Source organism: Ostrinia nubilalis, chromosome 20, assembly GCF_963855985.1.
Source record: "Ostrinia nubilalis chromosome 20, ilOstNubi1.1, whole genome shotgun sequence".
Lineage (NCBI taxonomy): Eukaryota > Metazoa > Arthropoda > Insecta > Lepidoptera > Crambidae > Ostrinia > Ostrinia nubilalis.
In genome coordinates this window covers 4,773,808-4,799,542 of record NC_087107.1, presented here as the reverse complement: position 1 = coordinate 4,799,542, position 25,735 = coordinate 4,773,808, and the positions used below count along the sequence as shown (strand labels likewise).

At 38.7% G+C, this 25,735-nt stretch overlaps 2 protein-coding genes and 1 long non-coding RNA gene across 4 annotated transcripts in view; all 3 read right to left on the bottom strand.

Moving 5' to 3' along the window:
- Window positions 1-8,652, bottom strand: part of LOC135081862 (uncharacterized) — a 212,057-nt gene extending 203,405 nt beyond the window's left edge. The window contains exons 1-5 of the mRNA XM_063976645.1: window positions 8,473-8,652; window positions 7,926-8,150; window positions 7,324-7,422; window positions 6,897-6,999; window positions 3,745-3,875 (exon numbers count right to left, since the gene is read on the bottom strand). Of these exons, the coding sequence (XP_063832715.1) occupies window positions 3,745-3,875; window positions 6,897-6,999; window positions 7,324-7,422; window positions 7,926-8,150; window positions 8,473-8,652 (738 nt within the window). The remainder of the gene's footprint in view (window positions 1-3,744; window positions 3,876-6,896; window positions 7,000-7,323; window positions 7,423-7,925; window positions 8,151-8,472) is intronic.
- Window positions 8,653-8,838: 186 nt separating this feature from the next.
- LOC135081860 (uncharacterized) lies at window positions 8,839-12,156 on the bottom strand. The gene is made up of 3 exons (XM_063976643.1): window positions 12,071-12,156; window positions 10,348-10,486; window positions 8,839-9,162 (listed from the first exon to the last, which is right to left on the bottom strand). Exons 2-3 carry the CDS (start codon window positions 10,375-10,377, stop codon window positions 8,839-8,841), a joined length of 354 nt encoding a protein of 117 aa, XP_063832713.1. The 5' UTR covers window positions 10,378-10,486; window positions 12,071-12,156.
- Window positions 12,157-13,069: 913 nt separating this feature from the next.
- LOC135081523 (uncharacterized) overlaps window positions 13,070-25,735 on the bottom strand; it is a 162,355-nt gene continuing 149,689 nt past the window's right edge. For both annotated transcript variants that reach the window (XR_010259212.1, XR_010259211.1), the window contains 2 exons: window positions 13,501-13,856; window positions 13,070-13,184 (listed from right to left, as the gene is read on the bottom strand). This is a non-coding gene — a long non-coding RNA (uncharacterized LOC135081523). The remainder of the gene's footprint in view (window positions 13,185-13,500; window positions 13,857-25,735) is intronic.

Here is a 25,735-nt window from a genome sequence, read left to right as displayed (position 1 = left end):
CGATCTGAGCTTTCTAGGTGCCAATCACAGCAACAGACGTTTCTGATATGAATCTTTGTTACACTAAACCGACGTCAAATTAGCGAGCGCTCGTGAAACGAGAGCTGACTTGTGATGGCCATTTCTATGACCTTTGATTCAATTTATTAATCTATTTGTAGGATGCGCACGATTACATGGTTTTGTTGCTGAGAAACAAAATATTGTTAGTACACGTTTATGTAACATTCATTTGGCTGGTACCCCGTATACAGTGTGTCTGATCACCAGTGTCCGACCCGTTAGGGTGCAGTAATATATTATGATCAATTTTATCGACACATCCACTGAAATAAAACATTAAATCGCTACTTTTAAAAAATTGCAGGTACCTAATTGAATTTTTTGGGTTTCTGAGTCCGAGTGGAATCATTTATTTAGCAATATCTACCGATGTACAGGGCCTATAAGCATACGAGTGAATTGGTTCGACAGCTAAAAGAGTAGGCAATAAGTAAACATCAAAAAAATTATCAAAAGCTCCCATTAAAATCTTTAAGAAACGCTAAATAAAATAAAAATGATGCTTTTTCTTAAGGTTTTCAATGTTACAACAAAACTAGACATACCTAGTGAACATACCTTTTTTTCTACTTTTTAGATGCACTAAGTCATTACCTATAAACTGATGTTAATACCTCTTTTCAGTTTCAATTACTTAGGTATTTGCACAGTTTCGTTCGCTATGAATACAGCATAACTGAAAGCTAGGCTTAGACTTTGCTCATAGCCTATGGTGTAACAAACAAAGTTAGAGAATAGCCAACCAGAACCACAACCCATTAGATAAGCGTCCAATTTGTGCAAGACAACCATCGATGCACCGTTGACCTGAACACGTTATTTATACGGTAAAGCGACTGATAGAAAGTAACCAGCGGAGATAAGACCGCCTTTATGGATAATGCAACCGATAAATTCCAAAGGTTATGTAATTTAGATTCGATTTCTAAGGACTAAATCGAAGACACGAATTTGGTATTTATTAAACACGAGTAGAACGTGGCTGCGCTTGCACAGGTTTCGTTGTGAACAAAATAGATATTGTACAGTTTGTTGTTCCTTGATAATTATTATGTAGATCTTATGTAGGACAGACGACCTCATAAAGGTAGCAGGCCGCTACCAACCGGGCGATGTGGAAATCATTGGGGGAGGCCTATGTTCAGCAGTGGACGTCCTATTGCTGAGATGATGATGATGATGAATCTTATGTAGGTAGTAGTAGTTTAAGTGTTATTTTGTTTGAAACAAAAATGTATAACTTTATGTATGCTTTATGTAGACTACTTGACTGAACAGGAGAAAATATGTTGACCTAAATGTCTGAAATTGTAGACAATAATTGTATTATCAATTTATTTATTTACATATTGAAGTAAATTATATGAATACTGATAAATGCCCAAAGTTGAGTACATCCAGTATTGTAGAAAAGTGTAACACATGTAGTTTCAATGAAAGTGATCAACTAAATTGCAGAAAATATGTCTTGGGCTTTCTATCGTAATCTAGGGTAATTTAATATCACTGGTGTTCTAACATCTTTACGCTTGTCATCTATGAGACTTGCACATTAGAAAAAGCGAAATGACGTCATAGAAAACAAACTTACGCCCGTATTCACAAACATTACTATGAGGTCTCACAGTGCGCGTGGACGCACAGGGTCACACACGAACCAATCACAGCTCTAGCAAGCTCTAGAGCTCTATTCAACGCTGTGCGATCGATTTGCTGCTTTACTTAAGTAAGCATTGTTTGTGCAAGATCGATATCCCAACTAATATTATAAATGCGAAAGTAACTCTGTCTGTCTGTCTGTCTGTCTGTCTGTCTGTCTGTCTGTTACGCTTTCCCGCTTAAACCTCGCAACCGATTTTGATGAAATTTGGCATAGAGATAGTTTGAGTCCCGGGAAAGAACATAGGATAGTTTTTATCCCGGTTTTTGAAACAGGGACGCGCGCGATAAAGTTTTTCTGTGACAGACAAAATTCCACGCGGGCGAAGCCGCGGGCGGAAAGCTAGTTGATCATAAAAAACTCATAAAACTCATTTATTTCTGCAAATAGGCTTTAAAAAGCACTTTTACACGTCCCAGTATTAACCCTACCACTGCTTCATCGTATCATTCGATCGCAGTGATACAAGGACTTCATTGAAATAGAACAGATCATTTCGGTCATAGGACGTCCACTGCTGAACATAGGCCTCCCCAATGATTTCCACAATGGCCGGTTTATGAGGTCGTCGGTCCACCTTGTGGGTGGACGTCCTACGCTGCGCTTTCCGGTACGTGGCCTCTACTCCAGAACCTTGCTGCCCCATCAGCCGTCAGCAAAAAATGCACTAACCCCAGCATAATACTTATAAACTCAGTTTACAAAGCCGGTCTTCCACTCGCTAATTAAGGGCATCGCGCGATTTATACCGATCGTTAGGTGCGCGCGCGCACGACGCCGGCCTGATGGATGACAGGCACGACTTGCTCTGGATGTTCAGTTAAACGTTTACATTGGTTTTATTTTAGCTCAGAGCTTAGACAAGTGCAATCGTTTTGTTCTTTTTCATCTATCTATACCAGGGTTTCCCAATTTTTTTTGCCAAGGAACCCTAATTGATTATACTTTTCCTAGCGGAACCCATGTACTACTCCGCCCGCACGCCCTGCCCCTCCCTTGTGCGTAAACAAGTCGGTGCGCGCGAACAACGTCGGTCACGAAACGTGGGATAATATTTTTTACGGAACCCTTGCCGCCTTTCCACGGAACCCCAGGGTTCCGCGGACCACCTTTCGGGAACCGCTGATCTATACTAATATTCTAAAGAGATAAAGTTCGTGTGTTTGTATATTTGTTAAATTGTAAGGGGTAATCTCGGGATCTACTGAACCGATTTTAAAAATTCTTTCACCAATAGAAAGCCACATTATTGCCGAGTGACATAGGTTATATAAAAAACCGAAATATTACACGCTGGCGGAAAGCTAGTTTGCTTATAAATATGGTAAATACATAAGTGGTGATGGTATTGGGTCATTTAATACTTAAAAACGGTGCCAGAACGATGTTTTATGAATAGATATGTATCGTCTACTCTAATTTCTGCTTGCGAAGGTTGTCTAGTTAAGTTTTCCTTTATTTCCTTTCGTTTTTTGTGGCTGTCCAGGTTGGTTGGTGGTATGTTACTTCTAATATCATGTGGCATTGTAATAATTAACACTAAATAACCCGGAAAGATAAACACTGCCTTGCTCTCGGAGTAACCCACTAGCTCCGATAGTAAGAGCAAACCAAAATAGCACTTCAACGAAAAAAAAAATCTGTGGCAGAAACGACAAAAAATGGAGCAAGTAGAGAACTTCGTTTCTGAAATGTGACATAAGCTCTCTGGACAATATCTTACAGAGACTGAATGAAAGAAGCTATAAATGGTGCTCTTCTTTGCTGCTGCTACGTCCAGAAGCGCACTATAACTGGTTGAAATATTTCTATGAAAATGTGCCATTTTATTTCTATTATTTTTATTATCTATTTATTTTTGCACTGACACCGACGAGATGGTCGGACGCTGTGAGGAAGACGGTGGGCGGGAATTTGCATCGTGCGGTCCACACAGCTTATGACCGCAGTCTGTGGAGGAAAACTATCTGTGGTCGCGATCCTCATCAGGGACCGAGGAAGAAGAAGATTTTTGCACTGACCTGATGCTCGCTCAGTTTCCTCAGCAACTCGTGGTAGGGCGCGGCGCGGGCGGCGGCGAGCGACGGCGGCGGGAGACGACCCTCCATGCCGTGTAACCAGCGGCGAAGGCAACGGAGCTCGTGTGCGGTATCTGTGAGAAGATATTTTGTTTACTAATATTGAAACAAAAAGACAGGTGCTTACGTTGCTATGAAAAAAAGGTCCAGCTCGAGCGATGAGTCTGTGACAAGAGCGCTTTGATAGAGTTTATAGAATAGGGAACCTGAATGTCTCCAACTTCCTCATTGGCCCTAGAGCAATTCCAAGTATACCATCAATAAAAGCCTAATTAGAGTCATCAAACCTCTCAGTCATTCAATTAAAGCCATTAGAACTTCATAACTATGAGTTGTTTTCTGTGTGTAAGCTGAGGACACGTGTCCCCAGCTGACACATCTGTATCTTCGTAAATATTTATGCTACGATAATGTATTATACCTCAAAAATTACAGTCGAATCCAAATAGTAGGCTTTCCAATTTTCAAGACTTTAGCTCAAATACTGTTAAAACCACGATCAAAAAACTATGTGCGAGCTGGAGTACCGTGTCTCCAGCTTACACATCTGTATCTTTGTAAATATTTAAGCTACATCAATGTTTTATATCTCATAAATTAAAGTCGAATAAAAAAACCCGACTTCAAATCTTTCAAAGCTTTATCTCGAACCGTTTTCAAACTACGAACCGATATGTATGTGTAAGCTGGTGACACGTAACACACGGTGGATTATTAAAACCGTATAAGTTAGAGTTGCGTTTTAAAGATCAAATAATTCGTTATAATTAAAGTACACACGAGACATAATTTCAAATCTCTAGGCCTCTTAGTTTCAGAATTAAAAGCCAAAAACTATTTTCCCGCCAAATAATTCAAATAATGTGGGTCGACTGCGACGTTGCCGTTCCGTGCGTCCACTAGAGCAGTCGAATTTGAACCTAAAAACTAGTAACGTTTGAATCATTTTTATTTGTAGTTTAAATCATTTAATTTCGATTATAAGAATTTTAGACTAGGAGCCGGCTGATTTGTGTATTGAGTACATAATAACCTATATTTTATTAATAAGAAAAAGCTAGGTAAAACAAAATTATATTTTAATATACAAGTAACGAACTTGTTTCCAAAGGCTCAAATATTTGTGGCGTTTCTAAACGCAACCACTTTAATTTTTATTTAAATACCGTGAAGTCCCACGATTCTGCTACGTCAAGTGGCAAAAATGGGCAACAACTATATTTTGCTCTATGGTTACAAACAGATTTTGCTATATGACACAGTTGACAATGAGGGTTTTCGCGATTGAAAAATCCGCCAGATGGCAATAAGTAGACGCGAGGTCCAAATGCTGCGTTATTGGTGGATTTTTACATATCTGTCAATGTCATGTCAAAAATAACCAATCATGCAGCATTTGGACCTCGCGTCTACGTATTGCCATCTGGCGGATTTTCCAATCGCGAAAACCCTCATTGAATTCTTCTTCTTTTGTTGAAGAATCAAATAAAAAAAAATTAACTACAAGAATAAGCGAACATAACGACATATACAAGGTTTCCCAAAAAGTACTGTCAAGCCGAAGCCCAGAGGTAGAGTATCACTAGGGCTACCCGAATACTCGATTTTTTCAAGTTATTTATAATTTTCAGATGATTTATGATGATGATGAAAATCTTTATCATATTTCAAAAACCGGGATAAAATCTATCCTACGTCCTTTCCCGGGACTCAACCATTATTTATTATTATTTATTTATAAAATATAGGTTATTAGGTACTCAATACACAAATCAGCCGGCTCCTAGTCTAAAATTCTTATAATCGAAATTAAATGATTTAAACTACAAATAAAAATGATTCAAACGTTACTAGTTTTTAGGTTCAAATTCGACTGCTCTAGTGGACGCACGGAACGGCAACGTCGCAGTCGACCCACATTATTTGAATTATTTGGCGGGAAAATAGTTTTTGGCTTTTAATTCTGAAACTAAGAGGCCTAGAGATTTGAAATTATGTCTCGTGTGTACTTTAATTATAACGAATTATTTGATCTTTAAAACGCAACTCTAACTTATACGGTTTTAATAATCCACCGTGTGTTACGTGTCACCAGCTTACACATACATATCGGTTCGTAGTTTGAAAACGGTTCGAGATAAAGCTTTGAAAGATTTGAAGTCGGGTTTTTTTATTCGACTTTAATTTATGAGATATAAAACATTGATGTAGCTTAAATATTTACAAAGATACAGATGTGTAAGCTGGAGACACGGTACTCCAGCTCGCACATAGTTTTTTGATCGTGGTTTTAACAGTATTTGAGCTAAAGTCTTGAAAATTGGAAAGCCTACTATTTGGATTCGACTGTAATTTTTGAGGTATAATACATTATCGTAGCATAAATATTTACGAAGATACAGATGTGTCAGCTGGGGACACGTGTCCTCAGCTTACACACAGAAAACAACTCATAGTTATGAAGTTCTAATGGCTCTAATTGAATGACTGAGAGGTTTGATGACTCTAATTAGGCTTTTATTGATGGTATACTTGGAATTGCTCTAGGGCCAATGAGGAAGTTGGAGACATTCAGGTGAATAGGGACACAGTTTACGGCGGTGGCAGGCGCCAACACACAGAAATCGACTTTAGCGCCACCTATATCCAATCAAATTACAAAACAATTGTTGACAGCGCCATCTTTTGGATTATTCGTAATATACTGTAGATTTATCATTAGTGATGAAAACGCCATCTATGCCGCATTGGCTAAACTACTTTGTACACAACTAATCAACCGGAATTCAGTTCATAGATGTCGCTAGTAGTACCTAAAAAGTTAGATGTTACCTGCGCCTCTATCAAACAGTGAGGTATAGTTCCAAAATACTGGACTGTCCTGTCGATGACATTGACAGTGGGGCGCCACCGTCAATACCGGATCGCTGGTTCAGATTTTTGCCATGTTGGAAACCATATAGTTGAACGATGGTAGCGCCCCCCTGTCATTGAGTTTGGTGGGACAGTTCAGCGTGGGTCATCTATAGTTCTGGGTGATATATTTATCGATTTCTTGAAATAAATTCTAAACAAAACTATTTATTACTGCTTACCAACAGTGTCGGAGCCATCTCCGTCCCTATGCTGCTGTTCAGGACTCAGCAGCAGGCGGAGACCCTCCCACTTCACGTTCAGATGTTCCATGCGCCATGTTACCTTAAAAAATACATTACAATATTATTATTTACCAGACATCGTGGCAGGACATCGATTTCACAAATTATTCGGTGATAACGGAATCTTTGGAATTTAATTTGAAATGAAAATCTCATATTTCTATTGTTTTAGCATAATAAGACCGCCGTGAAACGAGCACTATAAGGGAACAATAAGGGTTCACGATCTTCAGACAGTTCAGACCCTCGAAGACTCATTCATTACGGTAATGAATGAGTCTCGTTGAGGACATTACCTCTAATAGAATTAATAACTTCGAACCAATGCAATTATATTGTTATTTAATTTAACTAGAGTTATTACCTCCGCGCTTGCTTCTGGTATCCTCTCCAAGATGGCGGTGGCTTGCTCCATGAACTTAGCTCGTCGGGGCTCTACTGACACCAACTCCGACATCCGACTCTGAAAAAGGGAGTAATTGAATTAGTTAAATTCCGCTTACAAACTTAAACTGCAGAAAAAGTTTCTGGCGATGGATACCATAGACAGATATACATAGCATCAGATGATTAGTGTTTATGAATATCGGAGTTTACCAGCATATTTACTCTAGAAGAGAAAGGAGCACTATATGCTAACCTGCTCGATTGTAGGTGTATTGGCTTTGAGCCTCTTCAATTGTATCATAACAATAACTAATTAGCCAATAATCATGACAACATCAGGGTTTCTCTAGCTCTTGCTGCTTTGTTGGTTCTCCCACTTCTAGGGTGTCCAGTGGTGTCGCGTTCTTAAATGTATAGACAAGGTGGCTTCCTCATCTTCTGGCTGGAACGGTTCCCAGGACTAGAAAAAAATGCTGATCATCTCTTACTTTTCTTACCGGTTTCGTTTCTCGTGGTGTTGCTTCCTACTGGTTTCTAGCGTGTCCTTAGAGGTCCCATTTTTAATGACTCTGGACTCACCATTCTGAGCTTCCTGCTGGACAAGTTCTCGGGACTAGAGTAGATCTCCTCCTGCACGTGCGTGAGCCACTGGCACAGCTCGCCGAACTCCGCGAGCAGCTGCGACAGCGACCACTGCTGGTTGAACCCTGAGGCTATAACCATTACCAGAGACCACCCAATTAAGCCAGAAAGAAGAATATTTGCAGAAGGAGCTGCTTTATCACCTGACGAAAACTTTTGGTTCTACCTGACGATGGACATGATTGGATGGCTTCACAAAGCATCTTTTGACACCAGGGTTTCTGGCCCATACGCAATAAGAAGAAGAAGCACTCAAAGACGAGCCTGCTCGTTCTTTTCCTGATTGACTGTTTTCTAGCGTCTTAGAAGTCTCTTTCTAAGAACTAATGAGACCATAAGGAATCTCTTATATACTCACCATCCTTAGCTTACTGCTGGACTATATACCAAAGCTAGAATAGATCGTCTCCTGTTTTCCTACTGGTTTCTACCGTGTCTTCAGGGGTCCCAGACTTAATCTAGCTGGAATTCCATGTACACTCACCATTCTGAGCTTCCTGCTGGACAGGTTCTCGGGACTAGAGTAGATCTCCTCCTGCACGTGCGTGAGCCACTGGCACAGCTCGCCGAACTCCGCGAGCAGTTGCGACAGCGACCACTGCTGGTTGAACCCTGACGCTTCTACCAGACTAGTATTATCAGACCATCTAAAGAAAAAACTCATATGCCACCTGACGATAGATGATTTGATGGCTAGGCACAGCGTCCTCTAACATCAGGGTTTCTCCAGCCCATACACAAGAGGAAAAAGAAGCACTTAAAGACTTAGCTTCCACTTTCGATGCTATAATCGTGTCTCTAGTCATCAGAAGAATAAAACCAGCTGGAATTCCGTGTTCACTTACCATCCTCAGCTTCCTTCTGGATCAATTTCTAGAACTAGAATGGATCTTCTCCTAGCGTTCTTAGAGTTTTCTGGAGCATCTACATAGGTTCCTTTCCTAAAGCAGGTAGAAGTTTTTGTTCTCACCATTCTAAGCTTCCTGCTGGACAGGTTCTCGGGACTAGAGTAGATCTCCTCCTGCACGTGCGTGAGCCACTGGCACAGCTCGCCGAACTCCGCGAGCAGCTGCGACAGCGACCACTGCCGGTTGAATCCTGACGTCGGGTTCAGCAGCCGCGGCCCGTGGTGTAAAGCTGACGAATTGTGTGATAGCAATTCGCCGTTTGCTTCCTGGAAACAAGAGCGAGACCTCATTATTTAATACTTAGTTGCATATAAATCTGATATCTTAATAGTATCTAGAGATGTATTTTGGATTAATATGATTGAAGAATTCACACACAAAACAGGCATGTTCCTTTCTTTTTCTTTTATGCGTGACAAGGCAGATATTTGACCGCAATCGCACCTGGTGCCTAGTGCCTGATCTTAATCAATGAGCAGAAATGATCCTTTTCAAGGCGAAAGTGAATAGGCACTTACAGGGCAGATGTACCATCCTAGACAGCATCTCTCTTAAGAGATGCATAGATTTCGTTACCATTTATGCAATTAAAATATTAAAATTTTATTTAAATCTCTTTTTTTACTGAAATAAATGTAAATGCTCCATGGACAGACTTTTTACTTCGGCAGTCAGAGATACGAAAATGTATATTTTGAAGTCAAATAGGTGACTAATTTAGATAAAATGAAGGTGGTTTAAGGACAAATCAACTTGGGCAAAGTGGCAGGCAGAAAAATAAGCGGTTGCTAAGGATACAGTTAGAGAATATCTATTTTCAGGAGTGGACCGTGAAGACTCACCTTGAAAGTAATTGTGGTCTAGGAAAACAGTCACAAAAGGCGGTTGCTATGGAATGGACATTATGGATATTTTCATGATAGAGATCAATAAGTGGTCAAATTGTTTTAGCTTTTGAGGCGTGAAATCGTAACCACCTGACACCGAAACAAAGCCACATAACCTTATTGTCGAGCAGTAAGACCTACCTGAAAGGGCTATGCTCTGCGTTTCTTTACGAAATCGAATCAGAAATGAGGAGATCCGAAAACGAACTAAAGTCGCTGACATAGCCCGACGGATTAGCAAGCTGAAGTGGCAATGGGCAGGGCGCTTAGTACGCAGAACTGACTGCCGATGGGGCAGCAAGGTTCTGGGTGGAGGCCATGTACCGGAAAATGCAGCGACGTGACGACCTCATAAGGCAGCAGGAAGACCGTGCAGGCCTATACCAATCGGGCGATGTGGAAATCATTGGGGGAGGACCATGTTCAGCAGTAAACGTCCTGTGGCTGAAATGATGATGAAGAGCTACCTTAGCAGTAAGGGCTACCTTGCAGATGTCATCTGCCGCCGCTCGCCACCTAGCCGCCTATCTAATGAGAGCCTTATTGCCAAGCAGTAAGAGCTACCTTGCAGGTGTCGATGATCTGGTTGTCCATGATGTAGTCGTAGTGGTGCTGCAGTAACGGCCACAGGTCGTCTCCGGCGCTGCCGCCGCTCGCTGCGGAGCCCCAGCTCCGGCGCCACGCTTCGCGGCATGGCTCCTTTCTGGAATGAATTAAAATAAACATACATTTCTACACTTGAAGAAATTTTGGTCGAGTAAAGAAGAAGAAGATACAAATAAAAAGAAATAAGTGTAAGGACCCAGGTTGTGACCGCAGCATAAAATTTGGTCTGTCACAGAAAGACCCTTTCAAAAACCGGGATGCAATCAGTCTATCCTTTGTTATGTCGGCCGTTTGGTGTAGTGGTTTCGGGACGGACTACCTACTATGCCGAGAGGTCCCGGGTTCGATTCCCTGCCGGGCAGAAATTGAAATGATGAATTTTAATTTCTGTGTCGGGTCTGGGTGTTACTATGTATAATATGTATGTATTTACAAAAAAAAGTATTTAAGTATGTTTATATCCGTTGTCTAGTCTAGTACCCATATTAAGCTTTGCTTAGTTTGGGACTAGAAGCGTAGTGTAAAATGTCTCTGTTACTTCTTCTTAGTCGGACACTTTACAAAGTGGTCGTGGTTGTGCTGACGAGGCACACGGTGGGGTGTTCGATGTCATCTCCGAAGGTCTCTGTTAGAAATTTCATCAAAATCGATTCAGTGCTATGGCTTAAAAAGGTAACAGACAGATAAGATAATAGATAACTAATGGAAGTATGGTTAATCAAAAGAATAGTTACAAAACTCATAGTAAGTACTTACTACCTAGGTACTAAACTGAGGTACCTGAACCTACGTAATACAGTGAAATTGGGTTAGAGATAACAAATGAGATTGATTATATTATCCGCTGTTATCACTTTACTAATGCCATGGAATTTTACCATGAGGCATAAAATAATAATAAAAGTGCCTGAGACTGACAGAGTTTTGAGATAGTTTGAGAAAGCGCTAAGAGTGCGCCCCAATCTCTCTCTCCGCCCAATTAAAATGAGAAAATAATATAATTTATGAGAGCGTTAGAAACTCAAGAGTTCATCTCGTATGGCATTATCCCACCGTTGCAGCACAATTCCTGTAGAGCCAGGATTTACAGTTTGGCCTCTAATGAAACCCACCCAATGAAGGTTGCGTAGTTCCTAGGGATAACTTACTGTCTGGCAGGTACGTGAAAAACAGAACAAACTCTTCCTCTTTTTAATGGAGCTGGGGGGCAGTCGAATCATTGTTAACTTCCAACTCCTATGCTCTTCTGATTCAATTTCGTTGCGAGTTCAGTGATAATTTAACTTTCCTCCGGGACTGCATCGAGCTTCACTGTCACTGGTTGGGTTTTTATTGGCGGTCAAGCTGTAGATCCTGGCTACACAGGAGTTGCAGCGGTAGGAACGAGAGGTGGGAATAGTCAGGTTGTCTGGCTGGTACGTGAAAAATTTAAAAAACTATACATACCTCTTTTTAGTGAGGCTGTAGCCGCCAGGGGGCGCCGGCGCAGTCCCCAGCGACGACAGCGAGAAACTGCTCTATAGCATAGCTAGTAAGTGTACTTCCAGGCCCAATTGAGAACAAAAGTGAGGCTGTGGTACGACCGCTCCAGTTAGCGCAGTTCCTAGCGATGACAGCGAGAAACTGCTCTATAGTCTAGCTAGTACGCGGACTTCCTGGCCAAATGGAGAACAAAACTCACCGCTTTTTAGTGAGGCTGTGGTACGGCCGCTCCAGTTGGTCGCAGCGGCCGCCAGGGGGCGCCGGCGCAGTCCCCAGCGACGACAGCGAGAAACTGCTCTATAGTCTAGCTATAAGTCTGGTTCGTGAGCACGTAGAATTTTGTCCAATGACCCCTAGCTACCCATCCTTATCGCTCGCGCGTAATTATGTTGCTATCGCGCTCGCACACTCACTGCGGGTGCCAGTCGCACAGTCGCGACAGCAATATAATTACGCGCGAGCGATAAGGATGGATAGCTAGGGGTCAGTGGACAAAATTCTACGTGCTCACGGACCAGGCTTTAGTAAGTGTACTTCCAGGCCCAATTGAGAACAAAAGTGAGGCTGTGATACGACCGCTCCTAGCGCAGTCCCAAGCGACGACAGCGAGAAACTGCTCTATAATCTTGCTAGTACGCGAACTTCCTGGCCAAATGGAGAACAAAGCTCACCTCTTTTTTTGAGTGAGACTATGGTACGGGCGCTCTAGTTACCACAGTCCCCTGCGACGACAGCGAGAAACTGCTCTATAGTCTAGCTAGTGCGTGAACTTTCTGACCAAATGGAGAACAAAACTCACCGCTTTTTAGTGAGGCTGTGGTACGGCCGCTCCAGTTGGTCGCAGCGGCCGCCAGGGGGGGCCGGCGCAGTCCCCAGCGACGACAGCGAGAAACTGCTCTATAGTCTAGCTAGTAAGTGTACTTCCAGGCCCAATTGAGAACAAAAGTGAGGCTGTGGTACGACCGCTCCAGTTAGCGCAGTTCCTAGCGACGACAGCGAGAAACTGCTCTATAGTCTAGTAGCTAGTACGCGGACTTCCTGGCCAAATGGAGAACAAAACTCACCTCTTTTTTTGAGTGAGACTATGGTACGGGCGCTCTAGTTAGCACAGTCCCCTGCGACGACAGCGAGACACTGCTCTATAATCTTGCTAGTACGCGAACTTTCTGACCAAATGGAGAACAAAACTCACCGCTTTTTAGTGAGGCTGTGGTACGGCCGCTCCAGTTGGTCGCAGCGGCCGCCAGGGGGCGCCGGCGCAGTCCCCAGCGACGACAGCGAGAAGCTGCTCTTCATGGCTGAGTGCTCGAAACCTGGAATTGATAAGAAGAATCTTGAATGGGAAGGAAGTGTTAAAAAGTAAAAAATAATATAATTTTGATTTTGTCAGCAATTATTGGCGTATAATTTACTCTCATTCAGTGTAGCTTGAACCAACTCAGGTCATTTCGGAAAACCTTCTGGTGTCAGACATTGTAAGCTTTTATTAAAGGTGTCTGACAATGCCCAATGGATTTAAGGTGTCCCATTAGAAGCCCGGAGAAAGTTTTATAAAAACAGTTATATGTTTCATGAAGTTTTTTAACAACTAATAGTAAACACTCATCATGATAATAAAGGTAAACTTACTCGTAGACATTTTGGCTCTTGTGTGCAGGAACTTCTAAGATGTTCAATTTACTTCTAAATCGACGTTAGTGTTCCTTTTGTACTCTCTCAACTCCTTAATCTTTGTACTAGTTCGACAATCGTTCAATTATCGACTTTACCCTTTTAAAATACAGTCTAAAGTTGCTTCGTGTTAAAAAGTGCTGTGGCGACTAGATTCGTTATTATAGTACAATAAATATTCTTAATCATGTAATCTTGGGAGACTCATGAATTTGAAGAGGGTTTGTGTTTTGGTCGGCGCTTCGGTGGTCACATGTTGGTGTGTGAGGGCTTGTGCCCTCTCTGTACGGCGTCTGCTCTTTGCCAGGGCGGTCCTGGAATGAAGGAGAATGAGGAATTAAACAACTGACAAAACAACAAATAAAAAGTAAGTAAACATATTTTTATTGATATTCTAGATTCGACAAGTATTACAATGTTAACGAAAAATTAGTTTCTTCAAAACGGGTAGTCTTTAAAAAATAGTAGAGTAGGTCTTTATTAAACTGTATTAAGATTATAAAATGTGGTGAAATGATACTCAAAGCTCAACGTATCCAAATTAATTAAAGGTAAAAAAAACAGTTTGAATGAGCCGAAACAATTTATCAGAGTTAGCTAATTATCCCCAATTCCTTTCCCTGTAAATTCCTGTCACTATTAAATTTAACTTAATTTCAAATGTGCGTAGTGCAAATTTTACTTAATAATTTCGACTTATATGCCATTTGTACGGTGTTGCCAGTTGCCAGCACGTCTGGCGGTACGGAAACAGAATCAAATATCGATTTCTATGCAAATCCGAGTTTACGTGCTCGATATTGAACATCGGAATAAGCAGGAAACTCCTTCGATTTCGATTTGTCCTCGTAATGCATTTAAAAGACTACCAATATGCAGTTTTGAATATACAGATTCTTGTAAATTGCATGCTGGTAACCTACCTACCTAACTAAAATGTATATTGGACCTTAAACTGAAGTAACATGTATCATATTAGTATGTAAGTTTATATGCGAAGCGTCGATTCTCAAAACCTGTGACTCACAAGTCAAACGTGCGATTATCCACTTCCTGAACACGTACATATGGCTATGACTTTATTATAACTTGACGATAAATACTATACCATGAGAACATAGAGTCTTGGTACATATGTGTTTATTCATTCATGTAATATTTTTAACATGGACAGTATTAAAAACTTATTAGCTATTGTGTCAAGCAGATGCAAAATGCTTATCTTTCTGCAATCCTACAGTTAACCTTTAGTAAAAAAGTTTTCCCCTCATATACCTTCATGGTATTCTAACTCTAACTACACTAAGGTAACATGGGCAAGTAAGAATGTATAGGTAGTTCTTGCAACTCACGAAGGCCAGTGAGCTTTACTTGTATGTGTACGTGTACACTTTTGAAAAACGAACAGTAGCGAGCCACCACACATATTAAGCACACCCGCCTTCGTGAATTGCCACAACTATAACAACTAGGTTATACTTATTTAGGTTATATTATACTACACGCATGTTGATCAATATTTTTTTACACATATCCATACTTAACGTCACTATAACTAAACTAGCTTTCAACGCGCATGTAACTATTATAAAGGGATAAAATATTCAACTTGGTTTAACTACATGTGCATTTGTAAACGTTACTTTCATAACATTATGCTATAAGTCCACGTGTTGTATAAATTCCCTTTACCACCGATATAATGTTTTGTAACGAAGTAACGTTAAATAACTCATATCTTTTGTCCAGTATTAAATAGCCCGTAACTTTCCTCACCATACTGTTCGGCACAATGAGAGAAAGTGCAAGGACCACATCGTTCATTCACAATGCTGATAGCATCAGTGATAACACCATTTGAGGCGAATGAATAGGACTATAAGACCGATCGTTATATTGTTGATGATTTGATTACGACGATAAATTATGGTTAATGCTTCGTAATATGACATGAACGATTTGATGGTGAAGAGATATGGATTTAGGATCAGAGTTTAAATTTTTTAAAATAAGATATGGGATCTTCTTTGCCACTTCAAATTCAAAATCATTTATTATGCAAGTAGGCTTTTAACCCTTTAACGCACACCCTAACTTTTTTTTGAATTCGCTATATTTCTAAGTGGATATATATTCTATAGCGTTATTTATAACAACATGTATTAATAAAATTATCAGAAACTAGATATTTTACGAGAAAATCCAAAAAAACTAGTGGTCAGTATACTGACCACTGACCGTTCTGCATCACTAAAATCACCACTATTCCTGTGAAATCACTGGCCAGTAAACTGGACACTTATAAAAAAAACCGGTTATTTTTATGTAAATAACATATTAAACTAAATAAAATGATTGCGTATTTAGTTATCAATCTTTAAATAGCCTAAAAACATAATATTCAACAAAGTATCAAATAAAATGATTGTATTTCTTCTTCTGAGCCAAAAATAACATGAAACAAACAAAATTAAAAGTTTTGTCAACTAAATTAAACATTAAATAATAATTTAGAGACAATATTATGTTATAAAATAAAAAAACGTGAATGAAAACTCAATAAACTCAGGATTATTATATACATTATCCACAAATATACATAATTTTGTATGAAAAAATACCTAAAAAGTTATAATTATGGGGTATAACTACCGAACCCGTATATTTGGGCTTATTATGTTATTGTATTATAAAAAATAATAATATACTCTGTATAAAACGATATAATTTGTGTGTAAAAATCAAAATATATAAATATGAGACCACCTCAAATTCACATGTGTAATTTCTACATAAGGCTTTTTCAACACACTAGTCTGTTTTTAATTGCAAAAATAACATGTTTATTTTACGGTTTTCTTTTATATTTTCACGTGATGATAAAGTATATACTATAACATTATTATTTTACTCATCTTCTTTACGAAGACATGTTTTTACATTGAACTACACTCGGAAATATGTATCGTCTGCTTGCAATGGCAGCAAGTACTAGTACGGGTGTGCACAGTGGCCAGTTGACAGGCCACCTTAAAAAAGAGCGCGAATTTTTGATTGCGTGGGACGTCCTTGAGCGCTGGCTCGTTTCTAGGCCAGTGTGCTTTATTGGCAATCGTTTATGATCATAAGGTTCAACATTGTTACAAAAATCATTGAATTATCGGCCGTAAAGTGACTGTCCAGTTTACTGGCCACTTTGTATGGGCCGTCCTATAAAGGGTTAAAAAAGCTCTTTTACTTCTTTCAGCGCGGAAAACTGTAATAACATTTATATATTTTTTAAATTGTTAAATTTAGATTAAATACAATTATTTGGCAACTAAAATTTTGCATAGTCAAAGAAGCGACATTTGTAGAGTTAAAAGTTTTGGTCCCCCATTGGGGATCCATTGATCGCTGCGTCTAGTTACTAAGAGCTTGTTCCCACGGAAACATCCCGTTTTTTGCTGGAAAGGGTTACTTTCCAGCAAAAAACGGTTAGTTAACGGTAGGTTAGTAGAATACGTGTTTTAATATTAACGTTCACACGAACATCCCGTTTGTAATGTCCCGCAAAAAACCGATCCGTTCGAATTTGTGATTCGAATTTAAATACACATGTGTGTTCACATCCAGTTTTGCGAGATTAATGGATCCCGCAAAACGATATTGCCGTGGGAGCCCTACGATAATAGAAATCCACATCGAACCATAACCCATGCAAAATTTTCTCCCTAAAACCGCGCCATTGAGCCCAAATTTGAGCCGCACGTAGCATTTGAAGACAACTTTCTCTGGTCGAAAATCAATTGTTTTCACTGTCGGCTAGGGCGTAGGAAAGTCGCCTGCGCAATTTTCTTGCACAGTTTCACACCAATTTACGTACATAAGCCGTTGACATGCCGCAGGGCTTGGGTAAAGGCGAATCAAAATTGCCACCTTATCGGATTGAAGAAATGTCTTGTATAAATACTGTAAAACATCTTTATAGCGACGTTGTGTACACTCTTACCTAAATAAGTATATAGAAATGTCGTGGGTTCAATTCCCGCCTTAGGCAGTTCGATTTTTTATTTATAATTTTCAAACATATATAAATGATTTTCGCCATTTCAGGCCAGATTATCTAGGCGCGTATTCTGACACAATGTCCAAAACTAGATTCAAGCCTGTGATTGGTAAAATAAATATTAAATTCAAACAGTTACCTACAAACTTGAGTCAAAATCGAGTTTCACAATTTTATTGCTAAGCTTACTTGTACAGTAAAATTTTCCAGTTAACGTTATTTTTTTACAGAGTAGGTACATAGGTATTTAATTAAATTTTAAAACCTGAAAATAAGAAAGTGTAAAAATAGTTCATTTCATTCTTGACTTCAACTCAAAAGCATCTGAACTCTATTTTCCCAACTCGTCGTTTACACCCCAACCTCATCTCCAATAACTAGATAGGTTATGTAAACCTAATAACCAGTAATAGCTTCGCCCAGGTTTTCCAGGGCAGCTCAATTATCTATAACGGCGATTACTGCGGTTCAATTATGAGCTAAATTGCAAACCGCAGTAGTTACTAGCTACTTACTCGTATTTGTATTAGAACCATCGACAGTCTGGTAACTGAGTCATGGTATGCCTTGATGTCCAGGTGCAAATTGTTATTGTTAACGTATTAAATATAATATGGGAAGGCGCTGGAGGCAGGCCGCCACCAACCGGCCATTGTGGAAATCATTGGGGGAAGCCTACGTTTAGCAGTGGACGTCCTATGGCTGAAATGATGATGATGATTAGTTATGTTAGATTACAGCAGTTGTGTGTATGCTAGTTTTGGAAATGCCATCATAATTATTTATTAGCAATATCAAATGTAATCCTTCATCTCCTTCGTTTTCTGTTGCTCAAAAAGTTACCCTGGGTTTGCACTGCACCATCTTACTTAAACTTTAATAAACATCAAAAGTCAGTCAAACTCCATACAAAAACACGGGTTAAAGTTATAGTTACGTTACGGTTAAACTCAATGATCAACGAAATGATGCAAGTCAGCCTTAGGCTCACTCACTTAATTCAGAGGACCAGATCATAGATACCAGAATAATATAGCAACGATAAGTGACTAACCCCGTATTCTCAAACTTATTATGAGGTCTCACACACAGTGCGCGTGGATGCACAGGGTGACACAAGACCAATCACAGAGCTCTACTTAAGCAAGCATCGTTTGTGAATACGGGCATAAATAATGTATAAGTATACTCCAAACGATGAATATTCTAAGGGTAACTACGAGTATCTACATACCACTATCAATTTTGTCCCCAGTGGGATCCGATCCGCAACCTCTGAGCCATAGTTCAGTTGTTTTACTAAGCAGGCCTACTGACATTTAGGGAGCAATCACATCTCATACATACTTAAACAATTTACCATAACAATTTACGGACAGTAAAGATAATAATCTACAATACTAACCAATTTCCTCTAAATTCATTGCCATGAGCATTCTAACATTCTAACCATAGTGCAGTCGAAAGCAAATCAAAGTTTACATATTTTGTTGCAAAATAGTGCCTATTACAATAACAATAAGGCGCCACAGTGTTAAGGTTGATGTGCTGTTGTTTGTGCCAAGTTATCACATTATCTTGGCACGCAACTGTAAGTCAAGTGAGTTGCAATCATGCTATTAACCGGACAATGTTTGTTATTTCGATAAAACCGCATTTTCTAACCGTTTAGTAGCCTCGCTTTCTAATAACCTAAACACTGTGGGTCAAACGGACCCAGACACTGAATATAGGTTCGGTATTTATATACGAGTCTGGGGATTGAGTATAGTAATCATTGTAAGGCAGTGTACACACGGGCGAGGTAACAATACACTGAAGTTAGGGTGATATCTTAATTTGACAGGTGGTTATCGCATGGTAAGAAAAATAACAACTACGTATGACTTATTCAGGCCTAATAGTAAAATGGTATTTTGCCTTACTATACTTACATCTTTTAACGTTTAACACTTTCGTAAAAAATGTGACTAATGTCACAATGCCGTCCTCACAACGCAATATTTTCGAATTGGCTAAACTTCTATTATTGGAATTTAAAAATTTTATTTTCTTAAGTCATCATCATCAGGTCATTTTTGGTCTTTACTACAGGAACACGACAAATAAAAAAAAATCTTCGTCAATATTCTACATCTTGAAAACTCTCATTGTAATAAAAAAAATGAAGAGTAAAAGTTGGCCAGGAGATATATTGCAATGAGGCCATCCAGTCTTTCATCTAACCAACTTAGGTAATCCCCAAAACAAAAACCGATAAAATCTAAAGCAGCTCCGAGTTCGGATTATGAATAACGTCCTAATCTGTCAGTTAACGGTAACCGTGCGGTTAAAATTTATGGGGTTGAGATAATGCCATGCCGCGGAAACAATGACCGATACCATGAATTACCATGGAATATTAATATCGGCCGAGATACCGCATCTGGCGGGCAATGGGTCAAATCTGGCACACTGAGCTGTGTTAGGTTAACGTTTCATTTTATGTGGTTTCAGTTTAGTTAAACCTATCACATATTGCCCCCGGGATAAACTTGACCTTCACTGGTTGGGTTTTTATTGGCGGTCAAGCTGTAGATCCTGGCTACACCGGAGTTGCAGCGGTGTGAACTAGAGGGAATAGTCCCATAACTGTCACTTTACTATCAACGGTTGATAGTATTTTTTCTATTATATCATACCTATTCGCAACCTAAGCAGAAGTACATAGCTAATGGATAAGACTACCTAATTTACTAAACACATGGAAATTAAAACGGCATTATCTCCAGGCATAAATGCTAACTTAACATACTAACATTTAATTTTGCTTCCAGTGGGATTCCAACCATAAATGTACGCGAACCACCAGTCAAGACTGCTGTAAATCACAAAGATTTAATTACTAATCATAAAAATGTCTCCAAATTACATTATCTTGCAAAACTGAACAGCATTTATGGCTGCATAAAAGTTTGCGAATGCGGATATTGAAATCAATAACATTTCTTCATCTTTTATATTGAACACAAGTAAGTACAGTCAGCGTCAAATAGCCAATAAGTTCACACGTCTTTGTTACAATTGGAATAAGGTTGTTTGTCAACTTTTTGGCCACTTTGAGTGTCAACTGTCACGAACTATTTGACGCTGACCGTACCAATTATAGTTCCATTATACTGAACTGTCCTATCCATGACATTGACAGCGGGGCGCCACCGTCATTACCGGATCGCTGGTTCCGATTTTTGTCATGTTGGAAACCATATAGTTGAACGATGGTAGCGCCCCCCTGTCATTGAATTTGATGAAACAGTTCAGCGTGGTTCATCTTTATGTTGTGCGGTGAAAAGTTGTCACACATTCCTTTCAACTTTGAACTTTAAGTAGTCGACTTACTAACCTATCACAACAAACTACTGCGCGAGCGAGAGTTCAAGTTTAAGTTAAACTTACATTCATTCTTATTGACATTGATATAAGGAATAAATCTCTACATCTGCTGACTGTATCTGTCAGACCAAAAGATAAATGACTTATTTGAATTGAAGCGAAGAAAGTACAACACCCAAAGTTTATCACGATTAACATGCGAAATCGAAATAAAACAATGCAAAAAACCATAAGCTTCGAACTTTCACAAAAAAGTTAATAACTCAATGGCTATTAGAAATTAAATTTTAAATTTAATTTCAATATAAAAACCTTCGTCTAGGATAAAACAAGCAAAGATGAGATTAATATAATAAAACAAGGTTGTGTTAGTTCGCGAAGCACTACCTTCATCAATCAAAACGATACTCACGGACGCTCCGGACGTCCAACATTCACTTGAGCCAATCACTTTCTTTGCCGCGTAATTAAACACAACAAATTACTTTCTATCATTTAAGATGATTCAATAAAATAACGCATGGGCTTGCGTTTGCTTACTGTCAGACTCGCAGTGTAACATTTGCCCCCCATCTTACGAAACGCCTAAAGATCTAAGAACTTGTCTATTACAATAAACATTCATGTAAACTAATACTTTATAGGTACTATGAATAGTATTGAGTGTAACCACTCATCGACATCGAGCTCCGAAACCAGTTTACACACGAAAAATGTCCAACATGTATGTATAGATTATCTACAAACGTCACTAAGAAAAGTTGAATTAAATAGTGATAAGAAATAGGTTTATTATTGTGAACTTTGGGTCTTCTAATAATCGTTGTGTTTCGAACCGCCTAATTCGCTTTCCACACAGTCTGTGTGTCCCTGAACTCGACAGTGTTACTTTTCCCATGACGCGTGTACAATAGGGAGTGATTTTATAAAGGTTTTTGTACTGTCAAGTCAAGTGTCAGGTGCGCCTCCGGTATTCCGTGGTGGTCCAAGATGAAAAACGTAAACTTTTTTCTTATTATGTCCGGGTAGGGACCTCTCTTTCCATCTCTGACACCTCGCTTTCCATCTCTCTCCCTCTTTCGTCTCTAATTTCATGATTTTAGCTAGAACAATTTATTGGAAATACTCAATAACTTTTGATTTACTGGCGATTGTATGTGTAGGTAGGTAGATCTCGTATCTATGAGGCAAATAAGAAATTATTCTATTAGTCTAGTTTTTTTGCAAGAATTTGAATCAAGTTCGTAACGTTTTTATATCCGCTTCCAAACAAGACCTGCTGCGATACAACCATGATAGATTACGACCCCATTTTTAAAGTGACTTTGTGCACTGTCGTCTTGGAAGTTGAATGAAATAGATGCAACTTTGCACCAAAACTGTAATGATGTTCAAACAATAGATAAACAAAAATCTCTCTATGAAAAACCTTGTGGGGTCACACAGGTGTGTCGTGGCTAAACGCAATCGAGCGAGAGCCATAAAAAAAAGCAACATGTGACGTGACAAAAAGCCCGCTATCTCCCATGACTTGCGTCCCGTGGTTTATCAGATCGCATTTAATTGTAGTATTACTTTCATCTGACGATTCTGTCGCTGATAAGCTTAATGAAATGCTTGTTATGTGTCAAAAGTATGGCGAAAAGCCGCAACAATGGCCATCCCAAACAGCGGAGAAAGGGATGCATATACATTCACTTTCGTATGTCAGAATAGAAATGAAGTGTTTGTTTATAATTAAAGAATGCTTTGGGCCTTGGGTCAGGTTCAGGTCTCGTGGTTTAAAGGCTGTAAAGTAAGGGCTTAAGAGTATAAGCTGTAAAAACACTGCGAAGTTATATCAAAGTGCGTCTAGTCGTTTTCTGTAACATCTATCCTAACGAAATTTTAGCGCGGAAGACTTAATCGTGCCTGTATCCCCTTTAGGAACCCTGGTTTCTCTATGATACCAAATTGTATCCAAATCGGTTCAGTGGTTTAAGCGTGAAAAGGTAACAGACAGACAGACACTTTTGCGTTTGCAATATTAGTATGGAAGTATGGATTAATAGAGTACGTGGGCTTTTAATTGTAATTATTATTGTAACCATAAGTATCGATGTAGAACTGCAACAGCATCAACACAAACCTTAGTGGTTTCCTGAATGCTGTCAAAACAAATTTTGTCTGTAATTCTTTTTATTTGGTAAATAAATGAAAAAAAAATCGAAATTCAGATTAGACTCCACATTTTCACAAAAATCAATCGATTTCTCTTACATGCGAATGAAACACCATAACTAGGTTACGCATGAAAATACGGCAAAGTAGGTAAAAAGTGTGAAGTGTCACACTAACCTATGAATGAAAGGCGATCACTTCGCATGGCCCCGATCCGATGGAAAGTGCAATGTCAATGCGTGGTTCCCATCAGGTGCTTTAATTGTCACAGTTCTGATCACAATAGAAAAAGGATCAGCAAGTCTAAAGCAATTTTTAAATCAAGGCATGTCATATATTTTTAATCTACAACGAGAAAGATCTTGGCCTGCATCTCAGCTGATGGAAAGTGATGATCAGATCGAAGGTGGAACCGAGCTCACAGGAATCCCGAACCACAAAGGAACCTGCGTGCAAATGCTGGAACCCAACAATGCAGATTTTTGTTATGGCGACAAACTTCGGTAAGAAGGTTGAAACTTGTCAGGCGGACTCAGATGAAGCAAAGATGATCAACCAAAACGAGCAGAAAGTTTTGCCTCCACTGGAATCGAACTCGAGACCTCTGGATCTGAAGCAGGTGGTCTTACCACTAGACCAGAGGCAGCCAATATGACTAGAGCATGCTCATTCAATAACCAAATACATAGGTACTTCATTAAATAAATTGTTGAGGCGTTGTATTCATCAGACAAGATCAGATAAATACAACGTTGATTCAATTACTGGTTCGAATCCCGCAAGGGTCAAACGCTAGTGACCTGAGTACACGCACTACGTTTGTTTCATTATGTTTGTATTTTTTTTGTTTCCAAAGTTAAAGCTTCGGTTAGATAGGTATTTGATAAATAAATAGTTAAAACTGTTAAGAGCGTTGTAGCAAAAAGTTGGCGTTCGAATTTTAGGTTTTTATTGCTTGACGTCGCGTAGTGAGTGCGCAAACTGCATTTATCTGTACAATTTCAACGCTGCGTCGACTAAACGATCTTAATCCGTAGTTGTATCGTACCTAAGACAGTACATCATACATAATAATAAAGAAATAATGTATAATTTACCTATTTGATTTTTTCTCAGATCAGACTTTTAGCAAAATCAAGTTACGTAATGAATGTATTTTTTACACTAGTAAATCCCGCGACAAGTTTTTAATCTTTAAATTGAGTAAAGTAAAAATAAGTTGATGGGTTTGAAAGAATTTATGTTTTATTTTATTCTTTTTACAGCATCAAAAGCTTGTTTATGAAAAATATTTACTATTTAAATTTTACTTTTGACTTTTTAGTTTTTATGATGCGGGTTGGAAAAATTAAAATTTATTCTGATTTTGTGACGTTTCCGCACATAAATATGGATAGGTTAAATAAATAGAATGAAATGTATGAAAACGAGCGTGCCATTTTTTAAACGTTATCTATAATATCTGTGTCCATCAAAGAGCTCGTAACTAAACATCGTAAGCGCCATTCAAATTATTATCTAAAAGTTAATAATAAATATTATTATTTAGTTTTTGTAAATCTAAACAAGTCAGGAAATCAAAGAGGTAAATACTGATATCATTGTGATTTTATAGAATTTATTATTATAAACCACGGTCGTATAATGCTAAAAAATCAGAGGTAACTTTAAGATTATTATCCATAGAGCAAAATTTATCTAATCGTGTTTTTAAACAGTTATCCCATTAGGTACACATGCGTTCTGTAATACAAACCCATCAAAAACAATACTTGTCAAAAAACCAAGTCTCACTACTCAGTTGTTCTACGGTAAAAAGTTGTGAGATCCATGTAATACCAAGTCCAGTCCAGGAAATCATTAACGTTTTACATAAATATATTGACTTGGCCATCGCATGAAAACACGTGTAAATTAAATTATTTAGTGCGAAATGAAACGAAATTTTGCATGCCTGTGTAGACATGCAAAATTTCAGCTCAATGTTAAAACGGGAAGTAAGTAAATTTTAAGTTGCAAGATTTTACAACTCCAGATGTCAAAGAAAATAAAAGCTTGTAGATAGCTTTACAAAGAAAAGAAAGATTTATGAAGAAAATAAAAAGTACTACTCTACGATACATTTGTTAGGCCGTGTTGCACCGTCTTACTTTAAAATTGACATCAAAATTTTGGATGTCAAAAATCTGTCTAACATAAAACACCGGTTATTGTCAGTTAGGGTCAAAGTTAGGTGGTGCATTTCAGCCTTAATGTATTTTAATTAAATTTAATACAAATAAGGATGACGAAAATAATCGATAAGTGATCTCACTCGAATATTTCTTATAGTAGGTATACAAGATGTCGAACAAATGGTTACTTACTGAAAAAGTGCTTCTTGAGACCTAGCAAACGGCATCAATAATATGTTTAAGAACGAACTGAATCTATTCAAAAAACCTATATTTCCAGCTTTCATACATTTAATACAGTTACAAACAAACACGAAATCAATGGTTTCTGAGAATAGGCTAGTTTCCTAAAAAAATTTTTTTAGTCCGTCATGTTTAATATCAAAAAATATTGGACACATATTTTTATTTGTCAATCTAACAAATAATTACATAGTTA